Source organism: Buteo buteo, chromosome 3 (assembly GCF_964188355.1).
Source record: "Buteo buteo chromosome 3, bButBut1.hap1.1, whole genome shotgun sequence".
NCBI classification, from domain to species: domain Eukaryota; kingdom Metazoa; phylum Chordata; class Aves; order Accipitriformes; family Accipitridae; genus Buteo; species Buteo buteo.
The window spans coordinates 15,188,543-15,215,742 of record NC_134173.1 but is presented as its reverse complement, the minus strand read 5'-3'; the positions used below and the strand labels follow the sequence as shown (position 1 = coordinate 15,215,742).

The 27,200-nt window shown below is 39.5% G+C and overlaps 1 protein-coding gene across 1 annotated transcript in view; it reads left to right on the top strand.

Moving 5' to 3' along the window:
• The window catches only part of DOK6 (docking protein 6), a 258,270-nt gene that overhangs the window by 108,289 nt on the left and 122,781 nt on the right, over positions 1–27,200 (top strand). Inside the window, exon 3 of the mRNA XM_075024292.1 lies at positions 20,254–20,368. Coding sequence (XP_074880393.1) covers positions 20,254–20,368 — 115 coding nt within the window. The remainder of the gene's footprint in view (positions 1–20,253; positions 20,369–27,200) is intronic.

Here is a 27,200-nt window from a genome sequence, read left to right as displayed (position 1 = left end):
CTCCTGTGCACATGCGTGCACAAGTACACACCTAGAGTTTCTGTGGTGTGTTCATAGTCCTGTTTTGTAAGAGGAAGGAGAGGACAGGTTCTTTTTGTGTTTAAAAACTTGGTATGCAGGAACAGTAAGAAATCTATTGTTCTACAGCAGAGTTGCTAGTCTCTAATTGAGATGGCCTTAAATCATGAGGTCATTATTCACTTCAAAACATTTCAGGATAAGTAAATTCCTGATAACTTTGAAAAACACTAAATTTTGCCACAGTCATCTATGTGCTAGCCCATACTGTTCTCAAATGTAACTACAACTCTAAAATGAAAAATAAAAATGTTTACATGTGGTAGCATTATTATAATCCTTGTAAGAACTTCTCTCTGATTGTTTCTACTTAGTTACCTTGGGTTGTTTTTTTTTTTCCTCGGTGTTCTCTGGCCACTGCCAGGTTGCCTAAATAAAGATTCATATTGCTAAAGAAATGTGAACTAGCCAACTATTTATTCTAGTTTAGTCCAATAGTCCTGCTTTATTTGGAGTATTTCAGCCTCTTGTGTTGCCCACGTTCACTACAAATCAGAAGTTATGTAAGTCTTCTTAGGGACCTCTATAATCTGAGATGCTACTATTATTGATTCTTGATATTGCATTGCTTCTCTGATGCAAAGGCATTCTCAAAAGGAAGTTGGATAAACATCTATCAAAATGTAATTGTTAGGCTTGAGTTCTTGTGCTTTTTGTGATAAGATACATTATAATGCTTGATTTGCATGCAAATTTGAATATTATTTTAATTCCCCTTCCTTGCTTTTTTTTGTTTGTTTTGGTATAATGTTTATGCTTTCTGTTTTTCAAAATCTCAGATTCAAATCTGTCTGGTTTTGCTATGTTGACCATTCTGCTTCCACTGTTGCTTAGTTGATCTAAATTTCCTTATTAAGTATTTATTTTTTCATCTGGTTAAATTCACTCAAAAATTCATATTAGACGAAAGCTAAATACGAGTACCTTATGAAGATCTGGTCACATTCACGGATACTGGATTTTTACTTTGAGAACAGTCCCAAAGTTACACCATTTTGTCCTTTTTTCCTCTTCTCCCCTTATCATTTGTTCTTTAAAAGTGTGTTCATATTTTACTGCCCAGAACTTCTTTCAGAAAATTTCAAAATAGTGGTCTCAATGTAGTATTTTCTTAGGAGCCCAGTGAATGTGTGTGTGCATGTGTAAGTATGTTAGTTTTGAAAAATAAGTTGCAAAGTTTTATCTGCAAAGAATTGAGAATTTAACAGTTACTTTTTGTAAGTCTTTGCTCTTTGAGGTTGAAAGAGGTGCCTAAATGTACTTTGTGTGGTTTTTACACCCCTGTTTTGCTGAGTCTTCCAAACCAGAGATAATTAAATTTTCCTGAAAACCATATCCTTGGTTTTCCCCATTTTGACATGTAATTCTCTTCAAATATTTGTTTACAGCACTTTCAAGTAATATTTTGTTTTCTAGCAAAACCATCTAGTTGGCTTGGGAAGGTTACAAAGGACATTGCCTTCATGGGCAGCTATTACTCAGCTGACAAGATTAAAATGAACGCTATTTAAATGAATAACTGTTAGTAAAATTATTCAGTTCTGTACACCAAACAATAAGATTTGCAGTAATTATCAGATCCTTCTTAAAATATGGAAGTATCTGAACAACGTAATTGTTCAAAGCAAGCATTCTATGCACCAAAAGCAAATTGCAGGAATAATTGGAGCTGTGCTGGTAGTAAAGCTGTTAATATAGTCTGAGCACATCAAGGGGCAGCATGCAAACTAATAAAACAAAATCTCTTTCAACAAAGATTGTATTAAGGCAATATCATCTTTGTTCCTTAACAATGGAGTGAGGAAATCTACAAGCTGAGCATGCTGACAAGACTTTGGGTTCCTACAAGCACGGACCTAAAATGCTTAAATGACGCTACACATCTCTCCCTCTGTAGGTCTCTACTCATCGTTGTAAACCTTGAAGGCACAGAGTATTAATTAGAAGTGTCAATTCACAGGGTAGGTGAAGAAGTGGTGTCAATGGATGGCTTTGAATTCCTTAGCAGTGGCATCAGCGGCTGAATCTAAGTATCAAGGAGGGAATAAATGATGGGAAAAGTAAAGATAATAAGATAATCTCTTAGTCTGTACTAGTAACACAAAGCAACTCCCAGACATGTTAGTGGTGGTTCTTACATGAAGATCCATGTACACTTACTACAGCAAATTCGTAGTAGTACTTGAGCGTGTGCACAGTTTTGCAGCAAAAGGGACACTCTTAAAAATCAGCTGTTTAAATAGGAGCCTGTATTCCCATTCTATTAAGTTTTAAAACAAGCTGGAAGACTGAACTCTTTACTGTAGAAAATTTTATCGGATGGGAGAGGAACTTTTAAACATTTCAACGGGGGAGGGGAGGGGGGGGGAGAACAAATTTTATAATGTAAAACTTCCAAAATTTCATTGACCCATAGAAAATTCAGGTTGGAAAGGGCCTCTGGAGTCCATCTAGTTCAATCTCCTGCTCAAAACAGCATCAGACAGATCACGTTGCTCATGGCCACGTCCAGCTGGGTTTTGAATATCTTCAGAGATGGAGGCTCCGTGACCTCTACAAAGCTAAACATGAAGTCCTGCACCCAAGACCTAATAACCAAAGCAGCAAAAGAGACTTTTCAGCTCTGCTGAAAAGGCCCCGAGGGTCCTGCTGGGCAGTGCGGTGATCCTGAGCCAGCCGTGTGCCCTGGCAGCAAGGCAGGCAAACCACGTCCTGGACTGCCTCAGCAGGAGTATGGGCAGCAGACTGAGGACTCTCAACTAGGAAGGCTTCTCCCTACTGAGCGCTTGTTAAGCCATACCTGGAATATTGTGTCCAGTTCTGGTCCCCTGCCTGCTCTACTCAAGAGAGACACTGAAAGAACTGAGAGGGTCCAGCAGTGGGCCAGTAAGGAAATGAGAGGTTGGAGAACCTGACGTATGAGGAAAGGTTGAAGGAGCTGGGTTTGCGCTAGTGATGAGAGAAGGCCCGGGGGACATCTAATCACAGCCTTCCAGTTTTGATGAGGTGGCTGAGGTGAGAAACGGAGGTGCTGTCTTAAGGATGCACACGGAAAGGACAAGAGGCAATGGCTAGAGGTTGCTTCAGGGTAAATTAGCTGGGTATAAAGAGAAAAAAAAAAATTAGCCATGGGAACCACTAAACGTCAGAGCAGGCTGACCAGAGAGGTCGGTATTTCCTCACTGGAAATCCTGAAGACCTAGCTTGGCAGAGCCTCCTGTAACCTAATCTAAGGCCCTGCTTTCAAGGTTGGACCAGATGATCTCCAGGGTCCCTTCCAACCTAGACTTCTCTGTGAACTATGAAGTATGTGTCTTAAAGTTGCTACAAGCTCTTGATATATCCCTGTGCTGCATCTATTGTGTCAAACTTGTCCTGCCCTCTCCCGAGTATATTTCAGTTATTTCTAGTGATGGAAAAAATATAGCTAATCTTCCTAGTGTCTCTTAAATCAGTCTCAAGAGAGCTTTTCTTTGAACTACTTTAGTGTTACTGCTTTACCATAGAGAAGACGATGGTCTGTGTGTCAGTTATGTATATTCTGTTTTTGCCATGAAAATCGAGCCATGTTTTGGCAAAGTTTAAAGCCTTTGCAAACCTGTATTTTGTGCATGTTTGTTAGAAATGCTTCTGACTTTGACAGCTAAAATGTCTCTTGTCATCTGTAAAGCTTTGTATATGATGGAAATTCAGATAATTTTCTCTCTTGAGTAATGAAATGTGTTCCCTCCAGTTCTTTCAGGGCTAAAGCCTGACATTCACTCTAATAGCTACTTGTCATTTCTGAAGACTAGTGCAGGGTCAGGTGTTTGAGATGAGATCATGGAGCCATTCTCTGTATGTATATCCTCTGGCACTTAGGTAACATGGACAGGAAAATTGTTGAATTAAAACTTAGAGAAGAAAAAGACCAAATGTTAGACCATGGGAGAAAAGTAAAGGAATAAATGCTCCAGCACTCTATGAAAGCACCTTATCAATTAGATGTCTGGGAGAAACACCAAGACATTCTGGCAGACAGAGAGCTGGCTGTTCAAGAAGTTGATATGAGAAATGCTATGGGGAAGAATGGGATGGGAAGATGGTGAAGAAAGTGCATATTATTGAGAGTAGACTGAAATCTATTTTATTGGACTTTGCACAAAACCAAGGAGACTGGTACAGAAATAAAAATCTGACAGTGAGAGCAAGGTGGACAAGGAAGCAATGAGGATGGACACAGTTTGTCTCTTCAGCCCAATTATATCTCGAGCAAAGAGTGTCAGTGCAGCAGGACAGATGAACATTAAGAGAAAGGAAGAGGGGTTGTTCAGATTTTTGCACCAAAGCAGATTGCTCTCTAGTAACACTACCTACCTCATGTTTCAGCAGCTGGAAGGTGTGCGCTTCTCAGACATTTCCCAGGAGTGGCAGGTTCTGAAATAAAAAGACCCCTTGTCTGGGAGTGAGGGTTTCAGTACCAGTGTCCTGGTTTCGGCTGGAATAGAGTAAATTTTCTTCCTAGTAGCTGGTACAGTGCTGTGTTTGGGATTTAGGATGAGAAGAATGTTGATAACACACTGGTGTTTTAGTCGTTGCTAAGCAGTGTTTATACTAAATTGAGGGCTTTTCAGCTTCTCATACTGCCCTGCCAGCAGAGGCTGAGGGTGCATGAGAAGCTGGGAGGGGACACAGCCGGAGGAGCTGACCCAAAGTGGCCAAAGGGATATTCCATACCATGTGACATCATGCCCAGTATATAAACTGGAGGGAGTTGGCCTGGGCGGGGGGATCGCTGCTGGGGAGCTAACTGGGCATCGGTCAGCAGGTGGTGAACAATTGTATTGTGCATCACTTGCTTTATATATTCTATTATTATTATTGTTATTATTTTCCCTTCCTATTAAACTGTCTTTATTTCAGCCCACAAGTTTTACTTTTTTTTTTTTCCCCCCATTCTCTCCCGCATCCTACTGGGTGAGGGGAGTGAGTGAGCGGCTGCGTGGTGCCTAGTTGCCGGCTGGGGTTAAACCACAACAATCAGGTACCCAGATGAAGTTGGGGGATAGGTACTTCTGAAGAGAGACTGGAAATAAGGTCTCTGAAGGAGGTCTCCACTGGTCCTTGGGGGTAGATCAAGAAGAAACTGTTGAGCTAGGATATAAACCAGCTGGATTCTGCTGTGGAGATTTGCACTAAGCTAGCTCTCCTTTTCAATGCAAGTGTTGCTGAGAAGCTGAATCCTGCATATCTCAAATTCAGATTGGAAGTTTAAAGAACATATTTTTGACTTTCATTTGTTTTCACCGTACAGTTTCTTTGTTCCTTTCCTGTCAGTATAATCCACACCTCTCAGAAGTGAGGAAGGTGTGAAAGGAAATTAATATTTGTGAAACCCATCTGTGTGAAGTATTTGTGTCATGACCATTATGGAAGAACCCTGAGAGAAGCCAGGGTGTAACCAGTATACCATTAAGTCAGAAAAACAGTATGAAGTTATGAGAATCAAACATAATTTGTAAAGCCTCTATTTAACAGAATGGTAGTTATCATTTATTCTGACTGAGGGGAAAAATAGCTATGAAAAATCAAATATGGTCATATAATTAAGACAATGTGTATCACAATACGTATAGAAGGGGTGCCAATAAACATAAAGGTATTTATTTGTGTTAACATACAGAGATCAGACCCAGTGGGGCCCACTGCCATACAAACAACAGGAGAATAGTGGACTAGACCTATAGAACTAGTAGTCAAAGTAATACTCGAGTATTCCTTTCCTAGGAAGTAGCCTTGACTCTGTATTTGTTATTTTTTCCAATATTGAGTGTGTCTATTCTCACTATTCAAGTGTAGAAAGTAAGTATACTACATAAATAATAAAAGTTCATGATGAAAGTTAAAGACCTAATTATCTAGCCTACTGTTTATAACACTAGTAAAGAAATGTTACATGAGGAATTCTTTTTTCTTAATGACAACATTTTCCCTTGAAGCTACTCTGAATTGTATCAGTGTTGTTGGAGGAATGTTTACAATTTTGATGTGGAAATGGGAAGAGGCGTGGTCCCTTGTGCAATAGCTATAAAAGGAGGCAGACAGGTACAAACATCATGTTATGGTGTACCAGGGAGGGCAGACAGGTTTGTCAGTGTAATTTACTTTCTCTTAATAAAGGGAGATGAAATATAATAAGTCTTATGAGTACTAAGTTTCATTTAAGGTTTTGATTTGCTTATAGTAAGGGAGGCTTTGCAACGTAAATAAAGAACAATCTATTATGAAAATTGGCATAAAGCTATCTAATTATTACTTCTTCATAGAAGGAAATTTGAAATTCAAATCACTGGCTGATGAAGGTTATTAAAAATGCATTAGAGTTGAAAATGTAGCTGTATGTAATTGTCATAATAGATATTCAAAATTAATTTATCCCCAATGACAATTAAGTTAAAAGAATTTTCAAATTATCAGCTAACAAATTTCAGTTAGTTTTAGAAGTACAGTGAAAACATTTCAAAAAGTTTGTCAAAAAATTAAAACTATCTCTTTTAAAAAAAATCCTAAAAGATGGTTTACATTCCTGTTCAGAATATTTGCTTTTCTTCTGTTTCAAATTACTGCACTCTATTGCATTTTTTTTTTTCCTCAGGTTCTCTCCATTGCATTTTTCTGTTTTTTGCATTTTTCTCCTAAAGAATTCTGGACCACTTTGAGCGTGTGTGTACACACACATGTACAGGCATGTGCTGAATTTAGGTTAATTTAAACTCATAAATTTTCATTATATATCTGTTTTTTCATCTAGTTGATGTATTTTTCTGATGAGCATCAATAATCTCATAGGTAATACGGTGCTATTAATACTTCTTTTAGAATATCTGAAATGCCTTTAATATATATGTTTATATTTAAGAATAGTATCAAAATGCCAGTCTTGGTATTGTTGGATTAGGATGGGGGTTATTTTTGAAGACACTGAGGCATATTGACACTCTCTAAAAATCAATGGGGGTAAAGTTTTCTAAATAATACTATTTTTGTGGTGGGTTTGTATTTATTGTTTGAATCCATTTTAAGGACAAACCAAAACAATTTAGGCCAGTGGATATCTCTGTGGTTGTGCTTGTATATGTGCATGTGTGGGCTTGTACCACTTGCTGTTGGCCAGAGCCCCCAGCTGAGTCCTGTGCTTGTGTGTGGCTTCCTCACCTTTGGGATCGAGTGAGAAGAGCCAGGAACAGGGAGGGCAAAGATGATGATTTCCCTTCTCCTTTCCTGGCTAATGTCGTTTCTCTTTTTCTGAATAAAGCTCTTGATAGTTCAGCGGATACCCAGCAGCTGAGAGGTGCTTGAATCCTGCATCATGAGGTGCCTCTCAACTGTGATTTGGTTTTTGTTGGGTTTTTTTTTCCCCTGTGAGTGGTGCAATGGAAGTAAGCCAGCCTTTCTCACCTAATTTTGAGCCAAGGCTTCCCCATGGTTTCAGAGTCTGGCTAAAGGGAGCTACAGCCCAAGTTGAAGGCTTTCAGTTTGAAAGGGGTAGGAAGGGGAGTTAAACCTAGGGCTCAGCCACTGGCATAATGTACAGCATAGATACAACCAAAATAATTTATGTGCATTGAAAGCCTACAGTTACTTATATCCTCTAACACTCCTGACCCAGTTTGTCAATGCAGTGAGAGATTACGTAGTTAGGGTTGTACCTAGCAGTTTAGCAGGAAGAATTATATACCCATCACTTACTGTGCTCAGCAAAGTTATATTTTGTAAGCATGTCTTTGCTTGTAATTTGTTTTCAAATGTACTCTCTGTTAATAAATACTTCTTTTTAATTGAGCTTATCTAACAAGATAAGTTTGGGAATTATTACAGGTCAGCCAATTTAAATAAACCAAGAGGAAAATCTAAAGGAAGTTTTGGAAAAGTACATTTCTCCTTTTCTTTTTACTCAAAGACAAATAACTTATTCCTTTTAATTAACTGGTACCTTTGGGCTGAAACTAGAAAAGGTCTGGACATAATCATGTATTTTGAGAATGTTAAGAGTGAAAATTCTTAAAAATGGAAACAGTTTCTAACTGTCCAGTATATTTTAGAAGCCTCATAAGGCTATTAAAACTCATATAATGATGTAATTCATTTACACGTTCATTGTGAAGAATTGTCCTATTACTCCTTTTGGATAATTAAACTACAGTAATGAATTGTTCCGTTTTGTTTCTCAGGCATAAGCACAGTGCCACTGTTTGCATACCTAGTAACTCTAGCAGGAAGTTTGATATTGAAAACACCTTTTGTTTTGATTGTAGCTGAAATTTGGAGAGGTAATTGGGAAACCTGTTTTATTTCAGTTGTGAATCATCTTCCCTCTCTGCCATCTCTCTAGCATGGTGTTATTTTTCAACTGTGAACCTGGGTTGCAAATTAGAATGTTCTTTTAGTATTAAGGTATTAGTTATTTTAAATTTTGTCAACACTCACTTTTACAGAAGTTATTTCCTCCCCCCCCCCCCCCCCCCCTTTTTTAATGCCATACTAACACAGTAGTCTGGTATCCAGTTTGCACATCAAAATAAAAGGTCAGATTGGAAAACATATTTCAAAGGTTGTTTAGGATAGTGAGGAAATGGGGTTGGGGAGAACTGGGATTTTTATATTACAAATGACTGTCTATAAAAATGCCCTTTGAAGTGTGAAGGCTTTTCTTTTTCAGTGTGCATTTAAAAATCCTAATTGAAATGTTTGTTAAGGGAAGAGGTCCACATACACATGAACTGATCAGATTTTAACTCTTGCTTTAAAACACCAGGCTACCAGCCAAAACCAGAATAATCCCAGTAGGCTGGTTGATTTTATGGATTAGGCAGCAGTTCAATCCTGGCAGTATTACAGCAGTGCAGTTTGAGAGAAAGTAAGGTAACTTGGCTTGGCAAAACCCCTACTTCTTTGCCTATTAAAGGCAGCTGGTATGACTTAACATGCTTTTTCTGCCTTGGTAGGTTTGATTTACAGGCACTGTGAAACAATATAGCATTTAAAGTGGCATAACAAAAGCTAATCAAGTAAGTTTGGTTTCCATCCTTAATTTTTTTAGATTTCATTGAGGCAAAGTGAAGACTTTGTAACTGCTTACGTGGTAAGTGGGCAGTTAGAACACAGCATGAATCTGGTACCCAGGTGGTAGCCCATATGAAATCAGCAATAATGATATTTAGCATGCTTGGCAGTAGTGAAGACTTAGAGAGAAGAGAGAGTTAAGGTGAAGATTCAGATTTTCTTTCTTGTACATTTTTTTAAATTTTGAGAAATTAAAAGATAGTTATTTTATTTTATAATCAGTCTAAATTTATATAATGTCATCTACATTCTCCTAAAACACTGAAAAATTTAAACTTTTTCATTGTTTTTTAAATGTCAATTTTATCTGGAGTGCAAGAAGAAATTATTCAGTATCCCTCTGCTGTTAGACCTACACATATTTCCTCCCATCAAACTTTACTTTCTTGCCCTGACATTACTGGCTTATACTTAGACTAATTTATTTTTAATATACACATTCATTCTGTCCCCTTTTTTTTGGTTTGTTTTTGTTATCTACTTTTTCAGTTAACAGATAAGATTCTTACTGCTGTTATAGGTGTGGTTTCCATTTAGTGCTTACAGGCATGAACTTTTACTTGGTAGCAGTTTCTGAAACCCTTATTCCTCTGAAACAGCAGTTGGAGACCTGCCCCAGAGGCATAACGTGGAGGTTGATATGCCACTCCTTGGCAAAATTCCTGAAGAGTCTTGTTACCATAACAACTCATCCTCTTCCAAGGATAAATCTGCATGCAGAGATGGGGAAAACTCTTCTGTTTTCTTTGTGAATTGGTTTTGCTTTTACATGAGCCGTTCTTCCACTTTTCTGATCTTGGGATTTGTCTTCAGCCTTCTTATGTTGCTCTTGTAATCTTGTGTTTTAAGTTTTGCTATTCTTTCACGAAATAATTTTTTCTTTTTTTTCTGCCTTTTAGTTTGTTTTTACCTCAAGTCTTGTTTTTCAGTCTCTTGCATCCCCTAGTCCTGTTGTTGATTGTCATGTGCTGTTCTCATGCAGAATGTGCTGAAGTCAGGAAAATGTGTTTCATCTTAAATGTTCTCAATGCCTAATCCCATATGGGTTTGCCCAAACCTATAAAGGTCCAAAGAGCCTTCCAGATCTGTTAGCATCCCTTTCTTAGACTCACAGGTTAAGTCAGATGTGAATGGACCTCAGGAGGTCTCTTGCCCAACTCCTGCTCACAGTAGAGCCACCTCTGAGGTCGGTCGTGGTCTCTCAGGGCTCTGGCCAGTCGGGTCTTGAAAACCTCCAGGGACGGAGGCCGCAGAGCCTCTCTGGGCAGCCTGTCCCACTGCTGGGCTGTCTTCATGGCGAAAACATTGCTTCTCATATCCAGCCTGACCGCCTCTTGTCTCAGCGTATGCCCGTTGTCCCTCTTCCTCCCAGCAGGCACAGCTGTGAAGAGCCTGGCTCCGGCTCCTCCATGACCTCCCTGCCGGCACCGGGGGGCTGCTCTCCCGTGCCCCCCAAGCTGTCCCTGCTGCAGGCTGGAGCAGCCACCGACCCTCAACCTCTCCCCTCAGGGCAGGCGGTCCAGCTCTGGCTTTCCTGGGGGCCCTCTGCTGAACTCGCTTGGATTTATCAATTGCGTTGGGGTCCCGAAACCGGACACGGTATTGTAGATGTTATCTAATGAGCGCTGAGTAAAGAAGGAAAGTCGCTTCCCTTGATGTACTGGCTGTGCTTCTGTTAATGCAGCCATTTCCCCAGTCCCAAAGGTCGTTATGCTTTTCAGGCAGCGGACTGCCTTTTTTTAAGAGCCAAAATCATGTCCAGCTCTGTCTGAAGCTGTAACAAAACTTCTACTCTGTGGCAATTGGATTTAACCATGTAAAAGGAGCAGCCGCTAACCGCAGATAGGATGACTGAAAACTGAGCTGAAGGGAGATGGTTTGTTTCTTTGAGATACTCCTCCCTGTAGTCCTTCCATCTGCAATGGGCCCACATCTCCTTTTCTGCTTCTGCAGCCTGGCAGCAGCGTTCAGAGTAACGTTAGCATATTGGTGCCTCCTTTGCCCTTTTCTTACTACGATAGTTTTCATAGCTCTTGCTTCTTCTATCGCTCTCCTACTGTTGTCATGCTGCTTCTGGTTTGAGGTAGTTCTCTACTGTCTGGGCATCACTTACTGGCGTCCCTGCTCCTTGCCACTGTGTTGGCTTTTGCTCCCTTACATTACTGCTTGCGTGGTATTATACAACAGATGGTAGTATGTGGGCCATTATTAAGAAATAAGAGGATGAACAATTACATTTTGTAGCTCTCTTTTCTGCTTCTATTTTTGCTAGATAGAAATTAAATGACAGGAAGGTAGTGCACAATGCAAACCAGAAATCTATTTATGTAAATTCAGACCTTTTCCTCTGCCCAAGTAATTGCCAGGGCCCTGCACAGTGGAAATAACATTCAGTAGATGGAATCACAGAATCATTTCCCTCCCAATTTCATATGGGAGGCACACGTTTGAGATTCTATGCATCATTTTTGTGTTTTTCATCTTGTCTGGACCTCCTTTCCTATTTACTGTGGAATTATATTTTTTGTAGTGATGCAGATGTAATATGTGATTTGGAAGTAATATTTCTATTGTTGTGGAAGAGTTATCTGATCTATTTAAATGTACAATTTGCGCACCAGAGCCCTAGATGTGTCATATACATACAGTCTTTATATGTCCGTATAACACCAAAGTGGATAGTGCACATCCTGGATGTTCAGCTCCCTGACTAGAACAGATTTTTAGTACAATAAGCAAACAAATAAATGTCCAGTGTAGGTCAGTGATGAATTATGATGGATTCAAGAGAAAGTGTACTGAATTGTTCCTAAAATCCTTCCCCTCTGAGAGAACTAAATGTAGTTCCAAAGAAAGTAATCAGAAAAGTGTCAAATTACGTTAACCATTAAGAAGCAACAAATCCCAGTTACTCTGAGCCTTTATTTAAATTAAGCATATTTTGTAATTTAATAGCCTTTCACATCTAAGAATATAATTAAGATGCCGAAAAGAAAAAAAACAACAAAACCCCCAAACATTTTAAGGAGTAGGTACCCTCTTTAAGTTGCATTGGCAGTGGCTGTTTTGTCATATGAAATATTTTGCTAACATAATTGAAATGTGCTCTTGTAATTATTTCCTGTCATTTACTTGGGTAACAAAAGCACTTTCAAAAAGAAGACTATAGGTTGCTATAACATGGGTCACAGACTCCCACACAGAAAAAAGCGGGTGTTTTTTCCCATGTAAAAATAAGCTCTTGACATGGTTGAGTTGTTATAGCCAGTGCTCAGACTGGGAGAGTGGGAGAGTTCTGAAATGTCACGTCGAGACAGGTAAGGGCTAAAGCGTTTTTAGAGAGACCAGATGTTTGTTACTAGAAATCTATTATCTGATCTCTTCTGGCTAGCCAGAGGTAACTGTCTACTTCAGTGAATGGAACTACTGTTCAAAGTTTCCATATAACAATCCTGAATAATTTCCTTGATTATCAGCCTGTGCCTATGTATCTTGCTTGGATTTAGGCTATTGCTACCTGCCACTGCGGACTATCTTATATTAATAATTCTCCTGCACTTAAATTATTTACTAGGAATCCACAGCATGACTTTACTGAAATCAGACGGCAGTTGTTTTAGCTAGGGAGGAGAAGTGGGGTTAGACTTCTGAAAACTATCAGGGTGTTTTTCAGTTCTATTCCAAGTCTGCTGGCACAGAAAAGCACAAAAACTAATACAGACCAATCCTTTAGTTTTTCTTGTAACTCAGTCCCCTGGCATCAGGCGATGCTTGGGCATTCTGACAGAGAGTAGGGAATGGAAGCAATTTGGTGTTAACATCAAATTTAGGATCTTCTTGTAGAAAGGTGAATTCAAGTTCCCGTGAAACCCTGAGGGTACAAGTGATTATCATAAGACATAGGATAGGGAAAATCTTCAAGGAAAGTTAATACTTTTTTTTTCTAAGTGAGGGCATAAGCTCTCTTCTTCCTCTGATCCTATCTTTTTGACGATATAACTTGAGATTTGTTAACTGTTTGTTCCTTCAGAGGAGTCCTTTCCAACTTTTCCTCTTGCTCTTACGGTTGATACCTTGTCCTATATTTTTTTTATTTATTTAATTGCAGGGGCGGGGAGGAGATAGAAATTTTCTTAATACAGTCATAATGTAGAGCAGCAGATAGCTTTTTTTTTTTTTCTTTTTTTTTTTTCTTGTAATGATTGATCCACCCAGATGTGGCTAGACAGCATTTACAAGGAGTCGATTATTGATTTGATTATTCCTATATAACATTTACTTAAAGGAAGCAAGTAGAAGGTCTGAAAGTGGTGCCCTTTTTAGATGAGATGCTATACCAGCACAAAAGACTTGTAAGTTTTGGGCCCATCTGCAGACCAAAATAAAGAAAAACAATGAGGATGAGAAGTGAAGCAATTTTTGGGTGATTCTTAAGTGCTCTAGATATATGAGCAACAGTGGTAGAAAACTAACTATAGGCTCTTTTGCATTCTTGTTCAGTGCTGGATGTTCCTCTGTAAAGAAGTTTGGGGTTTTGGTGAACATTCTGAGACTCACCCCCAAAAATTGTGTGCAGATCAAGAGGCTATACTGGTGATTAGCTGTGCTGATGTGGAATCTCTGAGGTGATCCAAATTCCTGACTGTAAGAGGAAGCAAGTTACAGAAACCAACACTGAGGGGTAGCCTTGACACCCTGGTGTAAGCCTACCCTAGCTTAATTTTGCACGAGAGAGATGCTACCTTTACTGATCCTAGAAACTCTCCTATCTTGTAGCCCTTAAGGATTATGTCCTTTCACCAAATATTAACCAGAAGTAAAGAAGTTGGATGCTTCTGATATACCTGTGTCAACCCCCCTGCCCTGCCCCACCCCAAAAAAGAAGAAAACTTTTATATATGAAAACAAAGTGGAATTAAAAAAGCTTGGCAAAGAAAAGTTTGTCACATACAAGTTAAGTAACTATTCCACATCTTTTCTTCAACCATTGTTCATTGTCATTCTAGAGACAAGAAAAATGGTCTTAGAGACTGATCCAGGAAAAGATCAAGAAACCAAGTAGGAAAAAAGCAAGCAAATGTGTGTGGGGGCTGCCTAGTGATGGACGTATGAAGCAGGAATTATTGATGATGAGTAGGAGAACTGAGAAATGGGCCAGGTGCTAAGAGTCCCTAACATGTACCACACTGAGCACCATATGGACTACTGCACTAAATGATAGCACCAATGTCTAGTAGAGAAAAGGAAGTCTAAGTTAACATACTAATGTTAGTGAAAAGTTGTAAACTACATAATCATAGCTTAATACAAAAGGATCTATTTAGCCTACTGGAAGAAATCATAAAGGATAAGGGTAGGCAGGAAATCTGTTTGCAAGATGACTCACTGAACAGGTAATATTAGGGATTTTACTTGTCATTGAAGTTCATTTTGTTCTACAGGAATACAAATGTGGGAAATAGGAAAAGTGATTTTCAAAGATTTTGTTGGTTTGGGTTGTTTTTAATATTACCAAAGTTTTAGGCAAAGTATAATCCCACAATGGGAATATTTCCATCCTTTTTTTGTGGAAAGTCTAGGTAAGAATCTTACATGTGTAAGATTATATTTTCCCTTTATTCTTTTTTTCTTACTAGTACAAGGCTACCAATGGTCTAGGTGGTTCCAGAGTACTATTTTGTTGTTCTGAAGAACAGCAATGTTTTCGATGAGCTAGACTGTATTTTGTCAAAAAGTCGGTTATGATACCACAGGGAGCAAATTTTGGTATAACATCCCTTGCTTAAAAAAGTAGATTTGCCTAATGCACTTCTCATTAAAAAGGAGCTTTCTCTTTTTGTTACATTTTCAATTTGATTAGTCTTTTAAAACTTTCTTAAAGTTTGCAAAGAGATGGTTTAAATAATTTAAAAAAAATCATGACTTTTTTAGAATCTTTGTCTTTTGAGTAGTTTTGATACTTTTTTCCCCTTTAAAATGTTTATTTATTTATTTATTTAAAAATAATAGATTAAAATTTAAACCACACTTTTAAAAATCACTGAGGTAAAGCAGTCTGGTTGCCAACGCAAAGTTCATTTTTCCTTTATACAAAATAATATAAACTCTCAGGTGTTTATTTTTTAATTGCAAGTGTTCAGAGTAGAGAAATGACTCATGCTTCATTGGCATTAAACTCAGAATTCGGAATTTGATTAACTTCAGTTCTCTCTAGCAGTGGGAGGATAGACTTTCACAGTATTATTATTCTTGCCTCTATCTTTCCGCTCTGATTGCGGAGGGAAGCATACAGTACAATTTCAATAGATGAACATGGAAGCAAAAATTGATATCTCTATTTGATATTAAAGATTACATACCCAATAGACATACTGAGGGGCTTATTTGATAATATGACCTCTCTCGTCATTATCATCAGCTCAGGTTTCTGAGATGTTAACTGGTGGTGTTTTTTTCTGTCAGCGTGTTGACTTGCCCAACAGATAAAACTAGAACTGCTTCTTCAACTTGTATAGGGTTTAGTGTACATGAGCCAGCAGCGTGTTCTTGCCGCAAAGAAAGCTAACGGTATCCTGGGCTGCATTAGGAGGACTGTTGCCAGCGGGTCAAGGGAGGTGATCCTTCCCCTTGGCACTGGTGCAGCCACACCTGGAGTGCTGGGTCCAGTTCTCGGCTCCCAGTACAGGAGAGACATGGACATACTGAAGCTAGTTCAGTGAAGGGTCACGAAGATGATGAGAGGGCTAGAGGATCTCTGCTATGAGGAAAGGCTGAGAGATCTGGGACTGTTTAGCCTAGAGGTGAGAAGGCTCATTCATTATATACTCATCAGCGAGTGTATTCTCTACACCTAAATGGTTTAGAAAAGACAGAGCCAGGCTCTTTCCAGTGGTGCCCCGTGACCAGAGGCAATGGGCACACACTGGAACACAGGAGGGTCCTTCTGAACATCAGGAGACGCTTTTTCAGTGTGAAAGTGACAGAGCATAGGCACAGGTTGCCCAGAGAGTTGGTGGAGTCACCCACCTTGGAGATATTCAAAAGCCATCTGGACATGGTCCTGGGCAACCAGTTCTAGGTGACCCTGCTTGAGCAGGGGGGTTGGACCAGATGACCTCCAGAGATCCCTACCACCCTCAACCATTCTGTGATGCTGTGAAATTTGCTGCTTTCTCAGATACAATGATGGAACTGAGCACTAAAGCTCAGTTACTTTTTTTCCCTCTTTTCTTTTTTCTGTTAGTTTGCCTAGAAAAATTAGGGTTTTTTCCTAACTAACATCTGTATCAATTCCCTTTATCCTCAGAATGTTATGACTAAACCAGTATTATTTCCAGAAAAACCTTCAGTTCTTGTAAAACAAAGCATTTCAAGGTGAAAGATATGATTTATTTTTTTTTTTAAATATTCTATTTTTTTTAAACTGGTAGAAATACTTTGGCTGCCCATGTTAAACTACTAAAACATTTGACAAGAAAAGAGGTATCTCACAATATCTCATGATAGTTTGAAATATGTCCATTTTTTTGGAAAGATGTACACAAGAGGAATGTGACTTCTGTGTGAAACTATGAATGGCTCGTAAAACCTTGCTTGAAGAAAAGTAAGTAAGTCAGGGAGTTTGGAAGAGGCAATTCATGTAACTCTTTGCCTGTCACATTGGAGTGATAACAAGTTCTGTGCTGTCTAGGGAGGCAGTATGATTCCAGAGACAAAGGAAAGTTGAAATGTGTTTAAAACAAAGCCCCTTTTCACTTGCATGGAGACTGTTTTTCTTCACTTGCCTTGCATTTTGTTCGACCAAATCTCTCGTATGGGTACCAAAAAGCAGCACGTCAGAATTTGGTGGTGATTTCATTGTCTCTTTCAGACATAAAATTCCCAGCAGCAAATAAAATAAAATTCTATTGTTTATTCATTTTGTGCTGACAATATCCTAAGTGTGTGAATGATCTTGCATAAAAAAATGTTCTGTCAATATATTAAATAAAACAGGCTTAATGTACTGATCAGCTAGAGAACCCCTAAAATCATCTCTATAGATGGCTAGGTATGTGTCCCCAGTTGTCTGTAGTTATGTTTTGAACAAAAATTACTGTGACAGTTATGTAGCTTTGATGCCAGGAATGAAGGGGTTTTTTATTTATTATCAAACTTACCAGCATTTCAGGATCTTTCAGTAATCTATAACACTCAGATGTTAAAGAAAAGAGTAGATCTCTACTGTCTGAGAGAGACTAGAAGAAGGCTTAATATGCCCTGTTGTCACTATTCAAAGCACTTCTATTTCCTTTCCTGCTATTCCAGAAAGAGAAATTTCCCATTTTTAACACAACAAGATTTAAATTTTTTTTCTGCATGGTGTGCACAGCCACACATGCACACACATAAAAATACCACTGTTTCATTTGCTTGTGTTAGAATCACTGGGTTTTTTTCCTTCCTGTTATTGTTTTCCCTTTCATACTGCACTGTCAGTTATCTTTCTAAATCGTTGAGAGGAAAGCTATATGCATCTTTAAATTATTTAAAAAATATAAATTCTCTTTAAGAATAACCTGGACTTTTTTGTGTCCCAAATATTTTTAAATCTTTTGTTCTTCTATCCTCTTCTTATTTAGCAAGACTAGTAGATCCATATCTTCTCTGTCTCCTATTTTGGGCCCTTCTGGGTCTTCAGAATTCAGTAATGACTTCTGGATTTGGTATTGTTTCCTCAGGTTTTGAATTCTAGAGTCTGCTCTCTCCTTTGCCTACTAACGCTTGCTTTTCACTTTTATGGGATTTCCTTGAGATCAGTGCTTTGGGTAAGCCATAGGAGCCCTCTCGCATACTAGACCATTTACCATGCATAGATCAAGGAAAATTAACAGAGATTTTAGTTATTCCTTTAATGGGACAGTGGTATCTGTGGTGTCCAGACCTTGTCTTTCACCCCAAGCAATAAATGGAGAAATAAATGGATTCTTGCAAAGCCCTGAAAATGTGACTAAAAAATAAAATTTTAAGGGATTAGGAACCCAATGGCAAGGCAAATGTTGCACCTGTGTTCAAAAAAAGGCCAAAAGATCAACCTGGGGAACTACAGGTCTGGCAGACTCGCTTCAGCCCATGGGAAGAACCATGGAGTGAGTCCTCTTAAAACATATTTCTGGGCATGTGAAGGAGAAGATAGTAATTGGGAAGAGGCAGCATGGATTTACCAGGGATAAATCATGCCTGACCAGTCTGATAGCCATCTATGATTTGGGATGAGGAGAGAGCACTGGATGTCACTGGGTACCCAACTTCAGCAAGGTTTTTGACATTGTTTCCCACGATATTCTTATATCTAAGTTGGGACGTTATCATGTAGGTGGGTGGACATCTAGATGGTGAAAAGCTGGTCGGGTAGTCAGACCCAGAAAGTCATGGTTAATGGGTCATACTGTACCTGGAGGTCAGTAGCAAGTGTAGAGCTGCCGCCTCTGTACTGGGACCTCTCTTGGTTGGTATTGGTATCAGGAGGTAACGGAGCATGCACTCACCAACTGTGCAAACAGCAAATTGGGAAAGATCCGTCAATACACTTTTGGTAGTCAGGCTATATTCCAGAGACCTGAACGGGCTGGAGGAATGGGCTGACAGGAACCTTGTGAAACTGAATAAGGGCAAGTGGCAGGAGCTGACCTGGGGACAGAGGAGCCCCTGCGATGGCACGGGCTTGGGACAGACAGGCTGGGAGCAGCCCTGGGGGAAGGGCCCTGGGGCTTGGTGCCTCAGCCAGCAAAGATGGCCAACAGCTCCATGGGCTGTATGCACAGGACCATGACCAGGCAATACAGGGAGTGATTATCCCCCTCTCTTCAGCACTCATTAGACCATATCTTGAGTACCACATCCAGTTTTGGCCTACCTGTGACAGCAAAGATATTGACAAGCGAGCGAGTTTTGCTGAAGGCTGTCAAGGTAGACCCTATAGCAGTCTTCAACTCTGGTCTCAGGTTTCTCATCAGCACCTACACATTCCACTTCATGCTTTGTCTCTGGCTTCTTGATGGCTCTCACCGCTCATCTGCTCTCAATCTTTTTTGCAATGTCTCTGCCCCAGCATGTTCCAGTTTTTTACTGCACCATATAAAATCTCTGTCTCTTAAAAAGCATTATTTCCAGCATATGAAAAGGAATGCTAGAGCTGTACACAGGGAGCATAAGAATTACAAAACAAAGCAAAAAACCCCATCCACATTCAGCCCATTTTTTTCCCTAGTCATAGATGGCCAAATTCATATGGATGACATTTTTAAGAAATTAATTCTGCCTGAGGCAGATGTTCTGCCTGGAAAAGTTAACTATAAACACATAAAGTTTGCACAGAGTTCCACGAAACTGAGAAAAGAATTTACAATGCAAAGTGTTAAGCAGTTTAATATAGGCTGTGCTACCACCTTGGGCTGTAGTAACATATTTTTCTTCCATTTGTGTTACTTGTAGTTATCTACTTGCATCAAAGGAAAATGGAAATAGATTGAATTGTTTATGCTGTAAATTTGCTGGAAGACTGTTTTTTTGTTGATAAGCTTTTCTAATATTTGGAAAATGAAATAAAGTTGTGAGTTCTTATGAGGAAGACAGTTACACTTTAAAGGCAGATGAGGATTTATCCTTAAAATGTAGTGATACTAATTGGCATGATAACTGATTTACTTCCCTTAACTAATAAGACACTGCTGTTCCTCCATTAGGTTATGTATTTGATGCAGATTCTGAAACTGATCAAAGTTGTATGAATATAGAAATTGAAAAACACAGAATAATCACAAGACTGTCTTGATGTCACTGTAATAACTATGTTTCCAAATAAAACTTTATTAGGGAAGTAGACCATTCACTTTTTGATACGTTACATTTTATAGAAGCTTTTGCAACTTTAGACTCTACCTATTTATGTGGTTTTGTTGATTAAAAGACTTAGAAATGTAAATAACCTTAGGGGGAAAAAAAACAGATTATAGTAAAAGTTGAGTAGTTTTGGTTAATGTTTTTATTTGTACTATTTATACACAGGCCTAAAATATTTTTCTTCATTTTAAGGTAACCGAGCTGCACAATATCAAAAACATAACTAGATTGCCTCGAGAGACAAAGAAGCATGCAGTGGCAATTATCTTTCATGATGAGACGTCAAAGACATTTGCGTGTGAGTCAGGTAAGCAATTGGTACTGCCATCTCTAGCTTGAAGAAATCACGTTACACATCAAAGTCTTGCTCAGACGAATTAACTTAAAGCACCAGACAGAAATCCTTAGCTTAAAGGAATTAGTTGTAAATAAGAACTTTGGAGTTTGGGGTTGAGGTTTTTGGGGGTGTCCTGGTTTCAGCTGGGATAGAGTTAACTGTCTTCCTAGTAGCTGGTACAGTGCTGTGTTTTGAGTTCAGTATGCGAAGAATGTTGATAACACACTGATGTTTTCAGTTGTTGCTCAGTAGTGTTAAAACTATAGTCAAGGATTTTTCAGCTTCTCATGCCCAGCCTATGAGAAAGCTGGAGGGGCACAAGAAGTTGGCACAGGGCAGAGCCAGGGCAGCTGACCAAAGTGGCCAACGGTGTATTCCATACCATGTGATGTCCCATTTAGTATAGAACTGGGAAGTGGGGGCAGGGAATCGCTGCTCGGGGACTAGCTGGGTGTCGGTCGGCGGATGGTGAGCAATTGCACTACGCATCATTTGTACATTCCAATCCTTTTATTGTTGCTGTTGTCATTTTATTAGTGTTATCATTATCATTGTTAGTTTCTTCTTTTCTGTTCTATTCAACCGTTATAATCCCAACCCACGAGTTTTACTTCTTTTCCCGATTTTCTCCCCCATCCTACTGGGGAGGGGGGAGTGAGTGAGCAGCTGCGTGGTGCCTAGTTGGTGGCTGGGGTTAAACCACGACAGGGGGTTTGGTAGGGTTTTTTTTTTATATACTTTGGGAGGTGTTGGGGATGTTACAGAGCTCTTTCTTCCATTACTTGTCTCTGACTGCACGCAGATGGTCTGAAGACTGGAGATTTTCAGCTAAACTTGTAACACTGAGTAAAAAATACCTATGGGATGTTACTAAGTCAAGATGTGAAACATTCTTTTTTTTACCAAGTTTTGCTATAGGCACTACTAAACTAATAATTATCATGCCATTGCGAATAAGAGGTAAATACCAGCTAAAACCTCAGGATATTGTAAAGCTGGATGTCAAGCAGTCTGCGGTTTGAACAGCTACATGGTGAATGAGTTGAGAACAAACTTGGGCATCATGGTACATAATGACAGGTTGTTACTTGTGAGACGCAGAACGCTGCGCTATTAAAGGGCACTGTTTTCTTGTTTGAAAATGCAGTTGTATATGTCTGTGTCCTAGGGTGTATTTTACCTGAAAAAATTGTTCTTAAAAAGAACGAAAAAAAATGTAATGATGAAGTTTCTATTTGTTTAGTGACATATTTGAAACTGCATTTTAAAATAGTATCTTAATATTATCATATAAAATTGCATGGTGTACAATCTAAGTTAAATACAGTGAAACAAAATTCGAGAAACGTGGAGGAGGTAGGTTGAAAGTGTGTAAGGTCATGAATTATGTGGCTTTTGGATCAAATATTGCAAACTTTGATATGTACATTCCATCATGAAAGACAGATTGACAGAGTTTTGTTTGTTTATTAATTTAAATTTAAAAACACACACATATGGCTTTCTAAAGTCAGTTTAACAGATTATGAGATAAGTAGTTCACATTAAAGACTTTAATTTCTAATGTGTAGAAGTACTAATGACACTGTAATATGATTAATAATTGAATAAAAACATTTTAATTATATTTCAATAGCACTGAAATCAGTTCTACAGAAACTTTCCCATTTGCCTACACCTGTATTCCCCTTGTTCTCTAATGAAAAGATGTTACTTCTTCCCTAGAATTACTATGGTGCAGCTATATTTGAAAAGAGTGAGAGCAAATCATAACTTCAGGATTCTTTCACCAAAGAAGGGGCAAACCTAAGAAAGGTCAGCATGTCTGGCCCACTTATCCCTTTCTTCTGTAACAAACATGATGCAACTCCTTAACCTTGAACTCAGCTGTGTATACAAGACACAAGTACCTTAAGGTGCTAACAAGATGCCAGTATGAGATGCCCTACCTTAAAAGGCTATGCTCTACACAAAGGTGTGTTTAGAGTGGATGGAGTCTTGGGTGAAGTGACGAACCAGTGGAGAGCTTGTGGGCAGAAATCAAAAGACAGACCAACACAGGTGATATTCTAGTATCTGCTATAGACCTTCTCATCAACAAGAGAAGGCAGATGAAACATTCTTAAGGCAGGTGGAAAAAGCGTCACAATCCCAGGCGTTGGTACTCTTGGGTCACTTTAACCACAGCAATATCTAGTGGGAGGTTGATATGGCTGGACACAAGCAATCCAGATTTCTGGAACAGATTGAGGACATTTTCTTGATGCAGATGATCAATAATGTGATGAGGGGAGGCACTCTGTTCAGGGGCATCCTTAGCAGGATCCTGTGGATAATTGCCTTGGAGGGCAAAGGGGCCCAGGAAAGCTAGCTAATCTTCAAGGACAGCATCCTCTGAGCACAAGAACTGTCCTTCCCATTCTGCAGGAGACAAGCATTACAGTAGACCAGTATGGATGAACGTGGAGCTCCTGACTTAGCTCAGACACAAGAAGGGAAGCACACAGAAGCAGGGACGGACTTGGGAGGGATACAGAGGCATTGTGCATGTATACAGGAATGGAGCCAGGAAAGCTCCAGCTTAGCTGGACCTGAAACTAGCCAGGGAGGTAAAGGATAGAAAAGGTGTCTTAAAGTACATCAACAGCAAAAGGAAGGCTAAGTGAGTGTGGGCCCATTGCTTGGTGGGGCAGTGGACCTAGTGACAAGGGGCATGAGAAAGGCCTACTCAACGCCTTTTTTATACCTTGGTTTTCACTTGCAAGGCTTGTCTTCTGGCCTTCCAGGTCCCTGACCCTCTTAGCAGTCCGTGGGAGGGAAGTAGTACCCACAGTAGAGCAAGGCAGTCAGGCATCACTTAAATCACTTGGGTGTCATGCACAAGTCCATGGAACTAGATCATCAAGAATGACAAGGAGGATCCAGATAATTATAGGCCAGTCAGCCTCACCTCAGTCCCTTAGAACATTATTGGAGCAAATCGTGGGTAAACACGTGAAGGACAACAAGGTGAATGGGCATAGTTAAAATGTTTTCCATATGCAAATCATGCTTTCTATGATGAGGTGTCTGGCAAGGGAAAGGCAGTGGCTGTTATATACCTTGATTTCAACAGTCTTTGACAGCCTCCTATAGCCTCCTCCATAGCCTGCAAATGGGTGGGACATGGGATAGATAAAGGCAGTACAAAGTGGATAGAAAATAGGCTGGGCTTAAAGACTTGTGATTATGGTGCAAAGCCAAGTTTGTGGCCAGTAGGTAGTGGATCCCTCCAGGACCAGTGCTGGGACCAATACTATTCAATGTCTCCATTGACAACCTGGATGATGAGATGGAGAGTACTCACAGCAAGTTTGCAGGTGACACCAGATTGGGGTGACCCAAATTGGGAAGACAGGGCTGCAGTCAGAGGGACCTGGACAGGCTGGAGAAATAGGCTGACAGAAACCTTATGAAGTTCAGCAAGAGCAAATGAAAGGTCTTACCCCTGGGTTGGAGTAATCCCAGGCAATAAGGCAGGCTTGGGGCCAACTGTCTGGGAACCAGCTCTGGCAGAAAAGGCCCTGGGGTCCTGGTGGACAACAGGCTGAACTTATCCTGACTGCATTAGTAAGAGTGTTGACAGCAGGTACAGGGAAGTGATCCTTCCTTTCTATTCAGCACTTGTAAGACCACATCTGGAGTACTGTGTCCAGTTTTGTGCTCTCGGCACAAGAATATTGACATACAGGAGTGAACCTAGTGGAGGACCAGCAGGGTTCGGGGGTCAGGGTCAGGAGCACATGATGTATGAATAGAGGCTGAGAGCTGGGTGGGCTTCTTCAGTCTGGAGGAGAAACAACTTCAGAGGATCTTATTGCTCCCTGCAACTCCCTGATCTGAGAACACGGAGAAGATACAGCTATAAAAGTGTGAAATACCTTGCTGTTTCTGAAAGGCTACAAATCTTAGCTGTGCATATAGTGGAGTTTCGATCAGTTTGCCTTTCTCCATGCTATCGGTCTGTCTAAACAGTATAAACTGCATCATCTCCATCAGATGAGATAGATACACTGCTTTGTTTCATTAAAATCTGACTCTTTTGAACCCCAAATCTTTTGTGTGTTCTGAACTAGGAAGATAGGTCTAAAAAAAATTTCTTTTGCAGCTTGTTTCCACAACTGAGTTCTGTCTTCCCACAAGGAACTATTACCATTTTTACTGCTGCTGAAATGTCCAAAGTACTTTGCTTTCCTTTATGAAAGTTATCAAAGATTAAGGAATATTTAGAGAGCTGCTTCTTATTTAAAATGTTTTCTTCTTCTTCTCAGATCTCTCAAAAAATATTTAGTGGCAGTGGTTTCTATGGGACAATGCCTAGACTTTTAACAGCCTTATGGTGTGTAGTGGTGTACACACAATGCGGTTTATCTTGGCAAATCAGGGCACTTCTTTGGTTAACTCAATAATACCTTTACTCTATTAATACCCCTTCTTTCCCATGGCTTCAGTGGGAAAGAATCACTCAAGTGGTTTGACTCAGTCAAAAATCTTTTAGAATCATAGCTGCTTGACCTTCTTGAATTATTTAGGAGCCCAAAGTTTCATAATGTGAACATTTTTCCACCATGGAGTCTCTAGATACACGGAAGCAGATGCTTTGTTTCCTATCAGCTTGACCCTCAGAGGTGGACAGAAGGACTGTTAACGCTGAACCCTGAACGCTTTTTGAATGCTGAATTGCAAAAAGTCTGCTGAGCATAGAGTCAATAATTTCTTGGAAAGAAGGAGGAAGTAATGCTCAAAGCTGAGTTGGTTTTATATGGAGACTGAACAGTGTCAGGTAGGGTTTTTGTCAGAGTTGTACCAGTCAATGTTTTAAGATAACCATATCATTTTGGTTTCCATAGTATGGGCTGATATCTTTTCTTCTGTGCAGTCTAGAAGTCCACGTGATAAAAAGTAGCATGTTTTTCTGGTACTTAGCTTTCTTAATTACAGAATTAAGCACACTAAAATGCTGTTCTGTTTTAAAATAGGTCTCTAAAGAGGTAGAACACTTTGGTCCTCCCCAGAAAGCCTGAGAGCTGTGATACCAGCCCACTAGGCATGCTGGCTGTGAGCCTATGGCTTTTTTCTAAGCTTCTGCGTCTTCTAGGCCCTCAGCTTGCTTATTGTCTTCAAGGCAGCTACTGGCAAGTCTGAGCTCTGGATGGGCTGTAGCCCCCGTATTTCCATTCGGATTTCAGCAAACTAGTCATTTGCGGAGCATCTAGTTTTTGGTAATCTTCATTTGCTAATGAAAACATTCTGTAGAAAAACAAACAAAAATCCTCCATATGCTTTTGTTATCAGCTAGCTGTTCCCATCACTACCACCAGTACTCCCAACATCTACAACAGCTGTAGAAATCTGTTCAATTCCGAAGCTCTGTTGAAAGGTTTTGAAAAGCAAACCAGTCTCAGGTATTACAGTTCCCTGATTAAAAGCATGGCATAACAAGTCTTTAAAGAAGAATTATCCCTCTTCAGGGAGAGAAGGAAGCTGCTTGCTGTCACTGTATCTCTTTCTGACATCTGTTCTAGTAGGCAGAGACTTGTGACTTTGGTGATTAGCAAGCAACATTTTTAAATTGTCTCAGTTACCATCAGAATTGTTTCAGTAGAAGTAAACTAATAAGAAGTCATGGCTGATTAAATAACATGAAAAGTAGTCTATAACTCAATGAACGTGAGACAGACTCTAAAGAGTGGGAATTCTTCAGACCATGGGAAACTGCTGCCACCTTAGCAAGGAACATGCTATGGTCTCAGTTTCATCCTCCCTGAAAATCCCGCAAAAGTTATTGCCATTAAGGGAATTTTAACAAATTTTTTTATCAAGAATCATGAAAATCTGAGTTGCCTTAGAAACAAGGAAATGCAAAACTCTCAGGCTGCTAACACATTGAGTCTTGAGACAACATTAAATGTTGCTAAATGTATAAGCAGATTAAGTGGAAGGACAGAATACTGTGAAGAAAAATGAAACAGTTTTGGGGAATGGAGCATATTTACTCCAGCATAATAAAGGTTAAAAAAATATTACTGTTGTCTTCTAAATACATCAAGGAGAAAAAAAGGAAAGTTTTTAAGATATAAAGTGACCTCATCACAAGAACAAATATAGAATATATGCCCCGTATCAGTCTATGTTGCTATGGCCATTCAAATAGCAGGAGCAACGTAGACTGAAAATTTAGTGGAGAATTTCTAGGAGTTAAAGCAGTGAGGTTCCACAAAGCCTCACAGAAATCCTTCCCCATTCCCACACGGGGTTTTTTCTGCACTCCACAGTGTATTATCAAGCAAATGGAGAAATTCTTTTGACTCTGGATGCTAGCTGCTGGGTTTGAGGTGCTGTCTTTCCCTAATACCTTTTAAAAAAAAGTTGTTGGGATGGGTTTTGTTTGTTTGTTTGTTGTTGGGTTTTTTTCAGGTCAGTGTGCTGTTAGTTTTTTTATAGATATAGCTATGCTTAGACAGATGTATCTATTGAGAAGCTCTTCTTCCTGCAAGCCTAATGTCTGTCTTGTGGCAGTAACCCAAGTGCCTGCACCGAGACAGGCATTCTGAAATGCCCTGTAGACTCTCTCTGAAGTTGCAGATATGATGCAGTAAACAATGATGCCTATGCAGGACCAGCAAGAAAATGAAATTGGTGGACATGAATACTGATTAAAGCTAGAAGTTTATGGTGCTATTATGGAAGTTGCTAGCATGATGAGGATTGTGCCTGAGTAACAACTAGCTTTTAAGGAATGATGTTTCTGGGTTGCACTAAG